Genomic DNA, 12,882 nt, shown 5'->3' on the forward strand with positions numbered 1-12,882 from the left:
TGATTAACGTTGTATTTGATGAGGGTTCAGTGGAAGCCGCACACGCGTCTGGCCTCTACGGGTATCCACACGAAGTAGTGAGTCGATCGAAGTCTTTGGATCTCCCCGGGGTGCTAGCTCTCTTGCAGAGAAGGCTATTGATGGCTGATATCCTCTCTATCAATCAACTCTTGAATGCCTAAGGGAGGAGGAAGAAGAAGGATGGTTCAATGGAAGGAGAACAAAAACCCGCAGCCTTTTCTTTTTCCTTCGCGTTGGAACCAAGGAAGGGGATGAAGTAGACTACGCCAAGAGCTTCTTTTCCCTTGCTTCCTTGTGGCTGAAAGGAGAAATGGAAGGAGGTTCCTTGCCGCCAAAAATCTCAAGAAAAATCATGAAAAATTCGGAGCCCCTTTGAACCCCTCTTTTATGGTGTGTGGATAAAGATGAGCTCCTAAATTTTAGGAGCTCATCTTTATCCCTTTGCGAATTCAAAATAGGAGGGGCATAGCCCCTCCTTTTTCCTTCACGCCACCAGCCAAGGGAGGGGCGTAGGCCCCTCCCTCTTCTCCCATATGGTTGGCCCCACTTAATCAAATTAAGTGGGGATTGGGTTAGGACTAGTTCTAGGTCCAATCCTATTCAAAATAGGATTAAGTGCACCCAATTTAATTCCTCCAAATCTAAATCCAATTAGAATTTAATTGAACCATGACTCAATTGAACTCTTCAATCCTAATCCAATTAGAAGTCATTTGATTAATTAGATTAATTAATTAGGACTTAAGAAAATCCTAATCTAATCAGGACTTGTTTAAATTTCAGCCCTAAGACAATTAGGACTTTAGAATCCTACTCCAAGTAGGACTCTAATTTAATTTGAAATCCTAATCCAATTAGGACTCCAAGAATCCTACTCCAAGTAGGACTCATGATCAAGTCCAATTAATTAAATCCAATTAATTAAATTAAATTGCAATCCGATTGCAATTATTCCTTCTTCTAACCACTAACTCTTAGCGGGTTATTCATTTATCAATCTAATTGATCATATGTGATTCTTAATCACAATTCAACCATCGGATCGATCAATACTTCTAATGTGTGTGACCCCATAGGTTCTATTCTGATTGGTAGTGAGATATATTGCGATCTCTATCACAATATCATTGAAAACTTCTTTCAATGGGTTGAAACAATTTCAACTCAACTCACCAGGGATTTTCGACCATCAAGATGATCCCTGTGAGTCACCATCCACCAGTGACACCTACCAGTATGTAGTGGCTACCCAGCAGAATAGAATGATGAACCTCTAGGTGCAGTTATTGTATGATACAGTCCTTCTATCGTGAATTCCTACAGACCGGAGGTCATGGATAGCTCGTCAAACTCCGTCGTCTGTCATATGTCTAGATTTATTCAACTTGAGTTCTGAAAAACTCTTTCTCCACTTTATATTATTGCCCTGGCCAAGGTCTTAGAACTCAGTCTAATAAATCATATAGGATCACTCCTCTTCTATCAAGATCGATAGATTCCATGTAAGTGCATACTCTACTCCTACAGTGAACCTACTGCAACTAATCTACACTACAAGGACTCATATGACTAGAGACCATGCAAATGTGCATTCAAACTACAATAACCTCACTGTGAATAGCCGAAGCACCACAGGTCAAAGGACCAGTTACACTACTGTAACATCAAGCAAGTCACTGACGAGTGGATAGACATCCAAGTGACTTCTTGTCTTGGTCACGCTCAGTACCCTTGTTCTCTAACAAGCACCTGCACTATCACTTCAGTGTCCCTACACTGTGGACTCGAGTCTCGTCCATCCATAAGGAAAGCGATCTGTGCACTGATCGGATCGATCACCGTCCTCGTGATGATCCATTGATCAGGAGCATTTAGAAATTAATCACCAATGATGCATGGCTCAAATTCTCAACCCTTGAGAATATGTATCATCATCTTATTAATTCCTTGGACGATTCGTAGACACATAAACAATATGAATGAAAAGATGCCCATTTATTATTCAATAATAATAAAGTCATGTACAAATTTATGTCCTAGAATTAATAATGTGTCAGCCAGATTGGCTTCTAGGGCATACATCTAACACTCATAGTATTTGCTAATCTCACGATCAAGAGTCAAAGATCATGGCAACCCAAGTGGGATGTTCTATGAGCGAGGGGCAATTCACAAATAGACCTTCCTTGTTTAATGGCACTAATTACACATATTGGAAAGCTAAGATGAGGATATTCATTCAAGCTCTAGATTATGACTTGTGGAGTATTATAACTAGAGGACCACACACACCTACAATTAGTATAGAGGGCACAATCATTCTTAAACCTGAAATGGATTGGAATGATAGTGATAGAAGACTAGCACAATTAAACGCTAAAGCAATTAATGTACTTTACTGCCCACTAGATGTAAATGAATTCAACAGAATATCTACATGCTCCTCCGCCAAAGAAATTTGGGATAAACTAGAGGTCACACATGAAGAAACTAATCAGATTAAAGAGTCAAAAATAAATATGTTAGTACATAGGTATGAATTGTTTAAAATGGAGTCCACAGAGTCCATAACTGAAATGTTCACTAGACTCACGGAAATCATAAATGGACTAAAGAGTTTAGGCAAATCTTATACTAATCTGAATTGGTGCAAAAAATTCTCAGGTCTTTACCAAGAGCTTGGGAGGCCAAGGTAACCGCAATTCAAGAAGCAAAGGACCTCAATACACTACAATTGGAAGAGTTTCTAGGATCACTTATGACCCATGAGTTGACCATGAAGCAAAATTCAGAAGAAGAGGTCAAGAAAAAGAAAACCATTGCCTTGAAGTCCACAACTCCAAGACAAGACGTTGAATCAGAGTAGTTTGATGATGAGGAGGAATATGATGAAGAAGGAATGGCTATGCTCGCAAGAAAATTCAAAAAATTCATGAGAGGTAAGAAGAGACTCCACAAAAGGAAGCCTTTCCTCAAAAGCAGCTCAAGCAAGAAAAAGGAAAAAGACAGAAAAGAAAAAAGAGGTGCCAATTTGCTATGAGTGTAACAAGCCCGGGCACTTCAAGATAGATTGCTCGGAATTGAAATGGATGGCAAGAAAACTTAAGAAGACCCTCATGGCTGAATGGAGTGAAAGTGAGGAATCAATTTCGGAAGAGGAAAATAACAAAAGACGGCCCAAATCTGCTACATGGCCAATGATGATGAAGTAGATTTTGAACTTGAGTGTGATTTTACAGTAGAAGAATTACATGATGCATTTTTAGATCTTATGGAAGAACACAAGAAGCTAATCAACAAAAATAAAAATCTAAAAGATGAAAATCAATCTCTTATGAAAGAAAAGCTGAAACTATCTAATAACTATGAAACATTAAGTAGGAAGTTCACAAATAAAACTAAAAGTCTAATTACTGAAAACTTCAAACTAAAAGAGGATGCAGAAAAATATAAATCCTTAGTAAACAAATTTACACTTAGCTCAACTAAATTAAATATGATTCTTGATAGTCAAAAAGCTGTACATGATAAAGCAGGATTAGGATATAAAACAAATAGAAAGCAAAAATACTTAAAGAACATATTTGTTAAAGGCAAAAATGAAAGTACAATTTATCATTGCTGCAATAAATTAGGACACAAAGCATACGAATGTAATTTTAGGAAATTTAGCTATAACAAATTAAGTGAAAAAGGCAAGCTAAAATACAAAAAAATTTGGATTCCAAAAGGAACATCGAACACTAACCCTGAAGGACCCAACATAGTTTGGGTACCTAAAGTATATCCTTGATTTTGCTTGCAGGTGTGTCTTACAGCCAATAAGAAGGATAGACGATGGTATCTAGATAGCGGCTGTTCAAGACACATGACAGGTGACATAGAACAATTTGTCACCTTGGAATCTAAGGAGGGTGGGGTGGTAACCTATGGAGATAATGGAAAAGGACTTATCATTGGAAATGGTAAAATTCGTATCCCTCCATCCACTTTTATAGAAAATGTGTTATTAGTTAATGGTTTGAAACATAATTTATTAAGCATAAGTCAATTTTGTGGTAAGGTCTTAAAGTCTCATTTGAAGCTTCAGTATGCATAATCACAAATCCTGAAGATAATGGCATTGTACTTATGGGACATAGACATGGAAACATTTATATGGTAGATCTTAATGACTTTGCCAAGAAAATTAGGTTATGCTTAATCACTAATGAAGAAAAGAGAAATAAAACAAATTGGCTATGGCATCGTAGACTAGGACATGCTAGAATGGACTTAATATCAAAACTAGTCGAAAAAGACTTGATAAAAGATGTGCCAAAATTGATTTTTGAAAAAGACAAAATCTGTGGACCATGCACATTAGGAAAGTAAACAAAATCATCTTTCAAATCAAAAAACATTGTCATCAACCACTAGGCCTTTTGAACTTATTCATATGGATCTATTTGGACCCACTAGAACCACAAGTCTAGGAGGAAAAAAGTATGGACTAGTAATAGTGGATGACTTCTCGAGATATACATGGGTTTCGTTTCTTGCACATAAGAATGAAGCATTTTCAGCATTTATGAAATATTATAGAAATATCATAACTGAAAAGAACTTCACCTTAATTGCAATTCAAAGTGATCATGGAACTGAATTTGAAAATCAAACACTTTGAAAAATTCTGTAATGAGAACGGTATTTCACATCAATTTTCAGCACCTAGAACGCCTCAACAAAATGGGGTTGTTGAAAAAAAAAAATAGGACTTTGGTAGAAATGGCTCGTACGATGTTATGTGAGTCAAATCTCCCAAAGTACTTTTGGGCTGAAGCTATAAGTACTGCTTGCCATATTTTAAATCGTGTCTTAATACGTCCCATAACAAGAAAAACTCCTTATGAACTTTGGAAGAATAAGAAACCAACTGCTAAATATTTTAGAGTATTTGGGTGTAGATGTTTTATCTTAAGCAATGGCAAGAAAGATCTGGGCAAATTTGATGCCAAGTCAGATGAGGGTATCTTTCTAGGATACTCTACTTCTAGCAGGGCATACAGAGTATTCAACAAAAGAACTCTTGTAGTTGAAGAGTCAATTAATGTTATTATTGATGAGTCTGATAGTGAGTCTCGTAAGAGGGAAAGTATTCTTGATGATGATGCAGGAATTTTTGAGCTTGAAAATCTGAATCTTAATGACTTGCCAAATCAAGAAAAGGGAGATGAAAAAGAAAAGGAAGATGATCATGTGCCATCACAATCTCAAGACTTGCCAAAAGAATGAAGGTATGCACATGGTCACTCCAAAGACTTAATTATTGGCGATCCATCTCAAGGGGTAAGAACTCGATCATCTCTTAGAAATTTGAATGATTATCTTGCTTTTGTTTCACAAATAGAGCCTAAAACTTATGAAGAAGCTGAGCATGACATAAATTGCATTAATGCTATGCAAGCAGAATTGAATCAGTTTAAAAGAAGCAATGTATGGACATTAATTGAGAGACCAAAGCATATTTCTGTAATTAGAACAAAATAGATCTTTAGAAATAAGTTAGATGAAAATGGAGTAGTTATAAGGAATAAAGCTAGACTTGTAGCTAAGGGATGCAATCAAGAAGAAGGGATAGATTTTGAAGAGACATTTGTTCCCGTGGCTAGATTAGAAGCTATTAGATTACTTCTAGCTTTTGCATGCTTTATGGATTTCAAGTTATATCAAATGGATGTAAAAAGTGCCTTCTTAAATGGGTATATAGAAGAAGTATATGTAGAGCAACCTCCTAGTTTTGAGAATCATGAATTTCCTGATCATGTATTTAAATTACATAAAACACTATATGGATTGAAACAAGCATCTAGGGCATGGTATGATCGATTAAGCAAATTTCTGTTAAATAATGATTTTAGTAGAGGACACATAAATAAAACACTCTTCTTTAAGAGAAAAGACAAAAATTTGCTAGTGGTACAAATATATGTAGATGATATCATATTCGGTGCCACTAATGATAATCTTTGTAAAAAATTTGCTGAATTAATGCAAGGAAAATTTGAGATGAGCATGATGGAAGAACTAAATTTCTTTCTTGGATTACAAATCAAGTAAACTAAGGAAGGGATCTTCATTAATCAAACTAAGTATACAAAGGAAATACTAAAGAAGTTTAGTAATGAAAATCACAAAAAAATAGGCACTCCAATGAACCCCACTAGTAAGCTAGACAAAGATGAAAAAGGGAAAAGTGTAGATATGAAACTTTATAGAGGTTTAATTGGATCTTTGCTTTACCTTACTGCTAGTAGACTTGACATAGTATTTAGTGTGGGAATATGTGCCAGATACCAATCGGACCCTAAGGAATCACATCTAAGTGCTGTCAAAAGAATCCTTAGATATCTAAGAGGAACCACAAACATAGGATTATGGTACTCTAGAGACTCTTGTCTAGATTTGCTTGCGTATTCATATGCAGATTTGCTAGATGCAAATTAGATAGGAAGAGCACTAGTGGAACATTTCAATTCTTATGAAATAACTTAGTATCATGGTTTAGCAAAAAGCAAAATTCAGTAGCATTGTCAATGGCTGAGGCCGAATACATAGCAGCCGGAAGTTGTTGTGCTCAAGTACTGTGGCTCAAGCAACAGCTAGAGGATTATGGAATCAAACTAGACAACATTCGTATAAAATATGATAACACTAGTGCCATTAATCTTACCAAAAATCCTGTTCAGCACTCTAAGGCAAAGCACATTGAAATAAGGTATCACTTCATTAGAGATTATGTGCAAAATGGGAATGTATGTATTGAGCATGTGTGTACCGAGAAACAATTAGCCGTATATTTACAAAATCTTTAAGTGAAGATAGATTTTGGATGCTTAGGAGGGAATTAGGCATATGTGATCCCTTTGATTAAAAATAAATGAAAGGAACAAGTTGTCTCATGACACTCTCCTCCAATTTTGAAAATCCCATGAAACATTAGTAAAATTATTCATTTATAGACTCCTCACACATAAATCAATGTCCCATAAAGATTTGGTAAGGATCAGAAAGAAGAATTATTTTTTTTTCTTTAAGCCTAATCGGGGCCGACCCGAGCCAGAATGGGGTCGACCCCTCCTTGAGTCGACCCAAGCGAAATCTGGGGTCGACCCAACGGCGGGACCCGTGAGCTACATTAGGGCATCACTGTTCATTGTACCCTCTCCCAAATCAAATTTCTTGCTCTCAAATTCCCTCCAATCACTTTCAAACAGTAGTAGATTGTCTCCCCAAGCTATTGGATCAAGATCTAAGTGAGTATTTGGTAAAAATGGAACCCAAGAGAGCCGTTGCCAAGAGATCCGGGAGGGTTTCACGGCCAACCGTTGTAGAAGGGCGTCCTAGAGAGTCCTCTACAGCTTCTCCACAAGGTGAGACACGTGCGGAGCCTCCTCCACCTCCTTCCCCCTCAGTTCAACTTGCTAAATATGCAGGGAGATCGGTAACCACGGGGAGAAGGATCCATTCCGAATTTTTGGATCAAGAAGGGTTCCAGTTGGGTGATTGGATTCGAAGTCAAGGATGGGAGTATCTTTGCTCCCTAGATTTAGTGACCTACCCGGGCTTAGTTCGTGAGTTCTATGCCTTTCTAAAAGTTGGTTCGGAAGGGCTTGTGTCTGAGGTCCGAGGAGTACGAGTTCGTGTTTCAGAGGAAAGCCTAAGTGAGTTGCTTCATCTCCCCTGTGAAAGAGCCACACCAGAAAAACCAGAGAACAAGATGAGAGCTCTACAGCTGATTTTTGAGAGATGATTTTGATTACTAGGAAAATGTAATAGCTAGTTCTTTGTCAGCTGAGATGAGGCTATTATGGAGCATAATTTCATAGATAGGATTCTATTTTCAAAAAGTGGGAGATTTGATCATATATCTGAGCGAGACTTGGCCATTATGGAGCATGTTATTCAGGGTATTCCTCTGAATCTTCCAGCTATGATCATTAGGCAGATGCGTGAGGCCATATGCAAATCGAGAGTCTCCTTGCCCTATGATATGGTACTCACCTTGATATTTAGCCATCATAACGTGTGTAGAGGGAGAGATATCCAGGCATTTGCTATTTACCGACACCTACATTGCACGGTCCCTAGTGCGCATGGGTTATGAGAAGGTGGACGATCAGTGGGTGCGTGGTGCAGGGGTACATGCACCGGAGGGTGATGCACACCAGAGATTGGATACTCTATCCCTGAGCCTGAGATACCTGCGGATCATCCTACAGCACCTTCAGAGGCAGGGACTTCTTCATCCACACCTATGGGATGTACAGAAGAATACTGGAGTAGGATGACTGAGCTCGTGTCAGCTCAGGTGAGGATTCTCTCTGATGGCATGATGAGCAGAATGGATAGTATGACTACTGAGATTAGCGAATATTCTGCTCAACTAACAGGCCTCAGGGACCGAGTGACAGCATTAGAGAGAGAGAGGTTCATGGTCCATATGTGCCCAGAGCAGCTGAGTCAGAGGTTTCGGCACAGAGTCATCCATTTCACAGAGCTCCACGACAGACTCAGTCTCATCAAACCAGACCTCCTCTTGCCACTTATGCTAGGAGAATGAGAACTAGATCACAGCCCTTAGACCCTCCTACAGGAGCATATCACGATTAGTGCCTAGGATCTATCTAGTTTTGATATGTATTTTGCTTTGTGGATGTATCTTGCACTTTATTTGATGAACATTGTACTTTTGGCTTCAATGTACTACAATGTTTCATTTTGAACTATGGCATTTGGACTTTATCAGTTATTTTTACTACTCATTCATTGTTATATATTCTTTCGATAACAAAAAGGGGGAGAAGTGAAAAAAAGAGAGAAGTAAGCTAAAAATTTAATAGGATATTTACTTAAGGGGGAGCAATGTGCAACAATAAAAATTTTCTACACCTTAAACTTCAATTAAAAACAAAATTCTGAATTTGGCACATACTTCTCATGCCTCGATACATAACCTGAAACTCTTGCTTTAACTCAAACTTTTGAAGCTTCATCTTGAATAAAATATAAGAGTAAGAGGGAGAAAATCAAAAGTTCAAATTGGCAATATTTGGATGAAAGAGGGGAAGATTTCACTTTCAAATTTAGAAAAGCTGAAATTCAGCAACTTAAGCATTTTCCAAATCAAAACTCTTAATCTTAACACAAGCGTCAATTTGCCTAGACTCAATATTTTGTAATAATCAAAATGGGAGAGATTGGGGATGATAGTGTTATTTCGATGATTAACACAACAATTGAGGGAATATTAAATTAATAGTATGACTTAACTTGATACACCATTAATTAACACTACATTCTTTGATACGTTGAAAGAATGAGATCAAGATGACTCCCAATGATTAACAACGAGATAAGAATATGAAAGAGCGTCTTTAAATCTAATTCAGCAAAGTTTCAAGTAAAATATACTCTTAAGGGTAAAATAGTAATTTTCATTATTAAAGGTATACATTCAAAATTACTTGAAATATGTCTCATTGATTATATGAATTAATCTAACGTTAAGATGCAGGAAAGTGTGAATTGAGTCGACCCCAGAGGAAGTGGAGTGAACCCTGGCACATCTTGGAACCATCTGGCACACCCGTTGAAAAATGGCACAGATGAACAGTGAGTGGAGCTGACCCCAAAGAACCTTGAGCCGACCCCAGTTTGAAGCATCAAGAAAACAACTCTCTCGAATTTACTGAGAGGGCCGACCCCAAGTTTTCTTGAGCCGACCCTAGGAACACTTGAGCCGACCCCAATGGAGCCGACCCCAACTGAACATGAGCCGATCCCAAGAATATGTGCTCAAAACCATGTCTCTGAAATCCCTGAGAGGGTCGACCCTAATGGAGCTTGAGTCGACCCCACTGTAGTATGGATCGACCCGAAGAAAGGTTGAGTCGACCCCAGTGAAAACAGCCGAAAATAAAAGGTTCTGTGGTTCCTGAGAAGGCCGACCCCACTGTAGCAGGGGTCGACCCTAGTGAAGTTTGAGTCGACCCCAGAGTAAGTTGAGTTGATCCCAAATCTAATGAACAGTAAGTTGAGTCGACCCCAGAAAAGTTTGGGTCGACCCCATCACGGGCAAGGGCATAACGGCTAGTTCTGCAGAAGTACTTTTTGACCTCCCAACGGCTAGTAACGGCTAGTTTTTCAAATTTAACGAATGGAAAGTAACCAATAGAGGTTGAGAAGTATTTAAGAGATACTATTCATCAGTGGAATTATTCTTTTGCAAGAAATCAAAGAGTATTCAAGATTAAAGCAAGCCCTAGCGTTCTTCATCAAGTTGCTTTATTCAAATCACAAAAGAAGGTGGTTGAGCAAATCTGAAAGTGCATTCAACAGCTCCACCAACTCATTGTGAAGTGAGGTAACCTGAGCAAAGAAGAGAAGAGCATCCTCAAAGCGATAACTATTGCTCATCTCTTTCCTTAGTTCATATTTGTTATATTTGCTCATTTAGGAGCTTTAAATTTCTTTCTTTTCAAACCTCTTGTAAGGTTGGTTGGTGAGCCCGTAAAACGAACGGTGTAGGTTGTTGGTGAGCCCACAAAACCAACGTAGGTTGGTGAGTCCGCAAAACCAACGTAGGTTTTTGGTGATCCCGGAAAACCAAAGTGTAAAGGTTTTTGGATTGTGAGCCCGGAAAATAATTCAATTGTAATCCGCGGGATTATAGTGAATTTCCAAGAGGACGCTTGGGGAGTGGACATCGGTGCTTAGGAGAGCACCGAACCACTATACTTGTGTGTTTGCCTTGTATGTCTTTCTATTTTCACTACACGCACTCAACTAGTATTAACTAAGCGATTCATTCATCCATCAATTTCATTAAGGAACTAAAAATTTAGAAAAACTAATTCACCCCACCTCTTAGCTTATTACTTCGGGCAATAAGTGGTATCAGAGCAAGGTGCTCTCATAGTATTTGTTGATCTCACGATCAAGAGTCAAAGATCATGGCAACCCAAGTGGGATGTTCTATGAGCGAGGGGCAATCCACAAATAGACCTTATTTGTTTAATGGCACTAATTACACATATTGGAAAGCTAGGATGAGGATATTCATTCAAGCTCTAGATTATAACTTGTGGAGTATCATAACTGGAGGACCATACACACCCACAATTAGTATAGAGGGCACAATCATTCCTAAACCTGAAATAGATTGGAATGATAATGATAGAAGACTAGCACAATTAAACGCTAAAGCAATTAATGTACTTTACTGCTCACTAGATGTAAATGAATTCAACAGAATATCTACATGCTCCTCCGCCAAAGAAATTTGGGATGAACTAGAGGTCACACATGAAGGAACTAATCAGATTAAAGAGAATAAATATGTTAGTATATAGGTATGAATTGTTTAAAATGGAGTCCACAGAGTCCATAACTGAAATGTTCACTAGATTCATGGAATTCATAAATGGACTAAAGAGTTTAGGCAAATCTTATACTAACTCTGAATTGGTGCGAAAAATTTTCAGGTCTCTACCAAAAGCTTGGGAGGCCAAGATAACCGTAATTCAAGAAGAAAAGGACCTCAACACACTACAATTGGAAGAGCTTCTAGGTCACTTATGACCCATGAGTTGATCATGAAGCAAAATTCAGAAGAAGAGGTCAAGAAAAAGAAACCCATTGCCTTGAAGTCCACAACTCCAAGACAAGACATTGAATCAGAGGAGTCTGATGATGAGGAGGAATATGATGAAGAAGGAATGGCTATGCTCGCAAGAAAATTCAGAAAATTCATGAGAGGTAAGAAGAGACTCCACAAAAGGAAGCCTTTCCTCAAAGGCAGCTCAAGCAAGGAAAAGGAAAAAGACAAAGAAAAGAAAAAAGAGGTGCCAATTTGCTATGAATGTAACAAGCCCGGGCACTTCAAGATAGATTGCCCGGAATTGAAATGGATGACAAGAAAACTTAAGAAGAAGACCCTCATGGCTGAATGGAGTGAAAGTGAGGAATCAAGTTTGGAAGAGGAAGATCAACAAGAGACGGCTCAAATCTGCTACATGGCCAATGATGATGAGGTAAATTCTGAACTTGAGTGTGATTTTACAGTAGAAGAATTACATGATGCATTTTTAGATCTTATGGAAGAACACAAGAAGCTAATCAACAAAAATAAAAATCTAAAAGATGAAAATCAATTTCTTATAAAAGAAAAGCTGAAACTGTCTAATGACTATGAAACATTAAGTAGAAAGTTAACAAATAAAACTAAAAGTCTAATTCTTGAAAACTTCAAACTAAAAGAGGATGCAGAAAAATATAAATCCTTAGTAAACAAATTTACACTTAGTTCAACTAAATTAAATATGATTCTTGATAATCAAAAAGCTGTATATGATAAAACAGGATTAGGATATAAAACAAATAGAAAGCAAAAATACTTAAAGAACATATTTGTTAAATGCAAAAATAAAAGTACAATTTGTCATTGCTGCAATAAAGTAGGACACAAAACATACGAATGTAATTTTAGAAAATTTAGCTATAACAAATTAAGTGAAAAAGGCAAGCTAAAATACAAGAAAATTTGGGTTCCAAAAGGAACATCGAACACTAACCCTGAAGGATCCAACATAGTTTGGGTACCTAAAGTATATCCTTGATTTTGCTTGCAGGTGTGTCTTACAGCCAATAAGAAGGATAGACGATGGTATCTAGATAGCGGCTGTTCAAGACACATGACAGGTGACATAGAACAATTTGTCACCTTGGAATCTAAGAAGGGTGGAGTGGTAACCTATGGAGACAATGGAAAAGGACTTATCATTGGAAAGGGTAAAATTCGTATCACTCCATCCACTTTTA

General features: G+C 37.7%; 1 protein-coding gene across 7 annotated transcripts in view; it reads left to right on the top strand.

Moving 5' to 3' along the window:
* The window catches only part of LOC103721475 (elongation factor Tu, mitochondrial-like), a 65,967-nt gene that overhangs the window by 38,915 nt on the left and 14,170 nt on the right, over positions 1–12,882 (top strand). For 5 of the 7 annotated variants that reach the window (XM_039129883.1, XM_039129885.1, XM_039129882.1 and 2 more), the window contains one exon: positions 11,547–12,095. The exons of the other annotated variants lie outside the window; for them this stretch is intronic. In XM_039129883.1, coding sequence (XP_038985811.1) covers positions 11,547–12,095 — 549 coding nt within the window. The remainder of the gene's footprint in view (positions 1–11,546; positions 12,096–12,882) is intronic. 7 annotated transcript variants of the gene reach the window in all.

Source organism: Phoenix dactylifera, chromosome 9 (genome assembly GCF_009389715.1).
Source record: "Phoenix dactylifera cultivar Barhee BC4 chromosome 9, palm_55x_up_171113_PBpolish2nd_filt_p, whole genome shotgun sequence".
Lineage (NCBI taxonomy): Eukaryota > Viridiplantae > Streptophyta > Magnoliopsida > Arecales > Arecaceae > Phoenix > Phoenix dactylifera.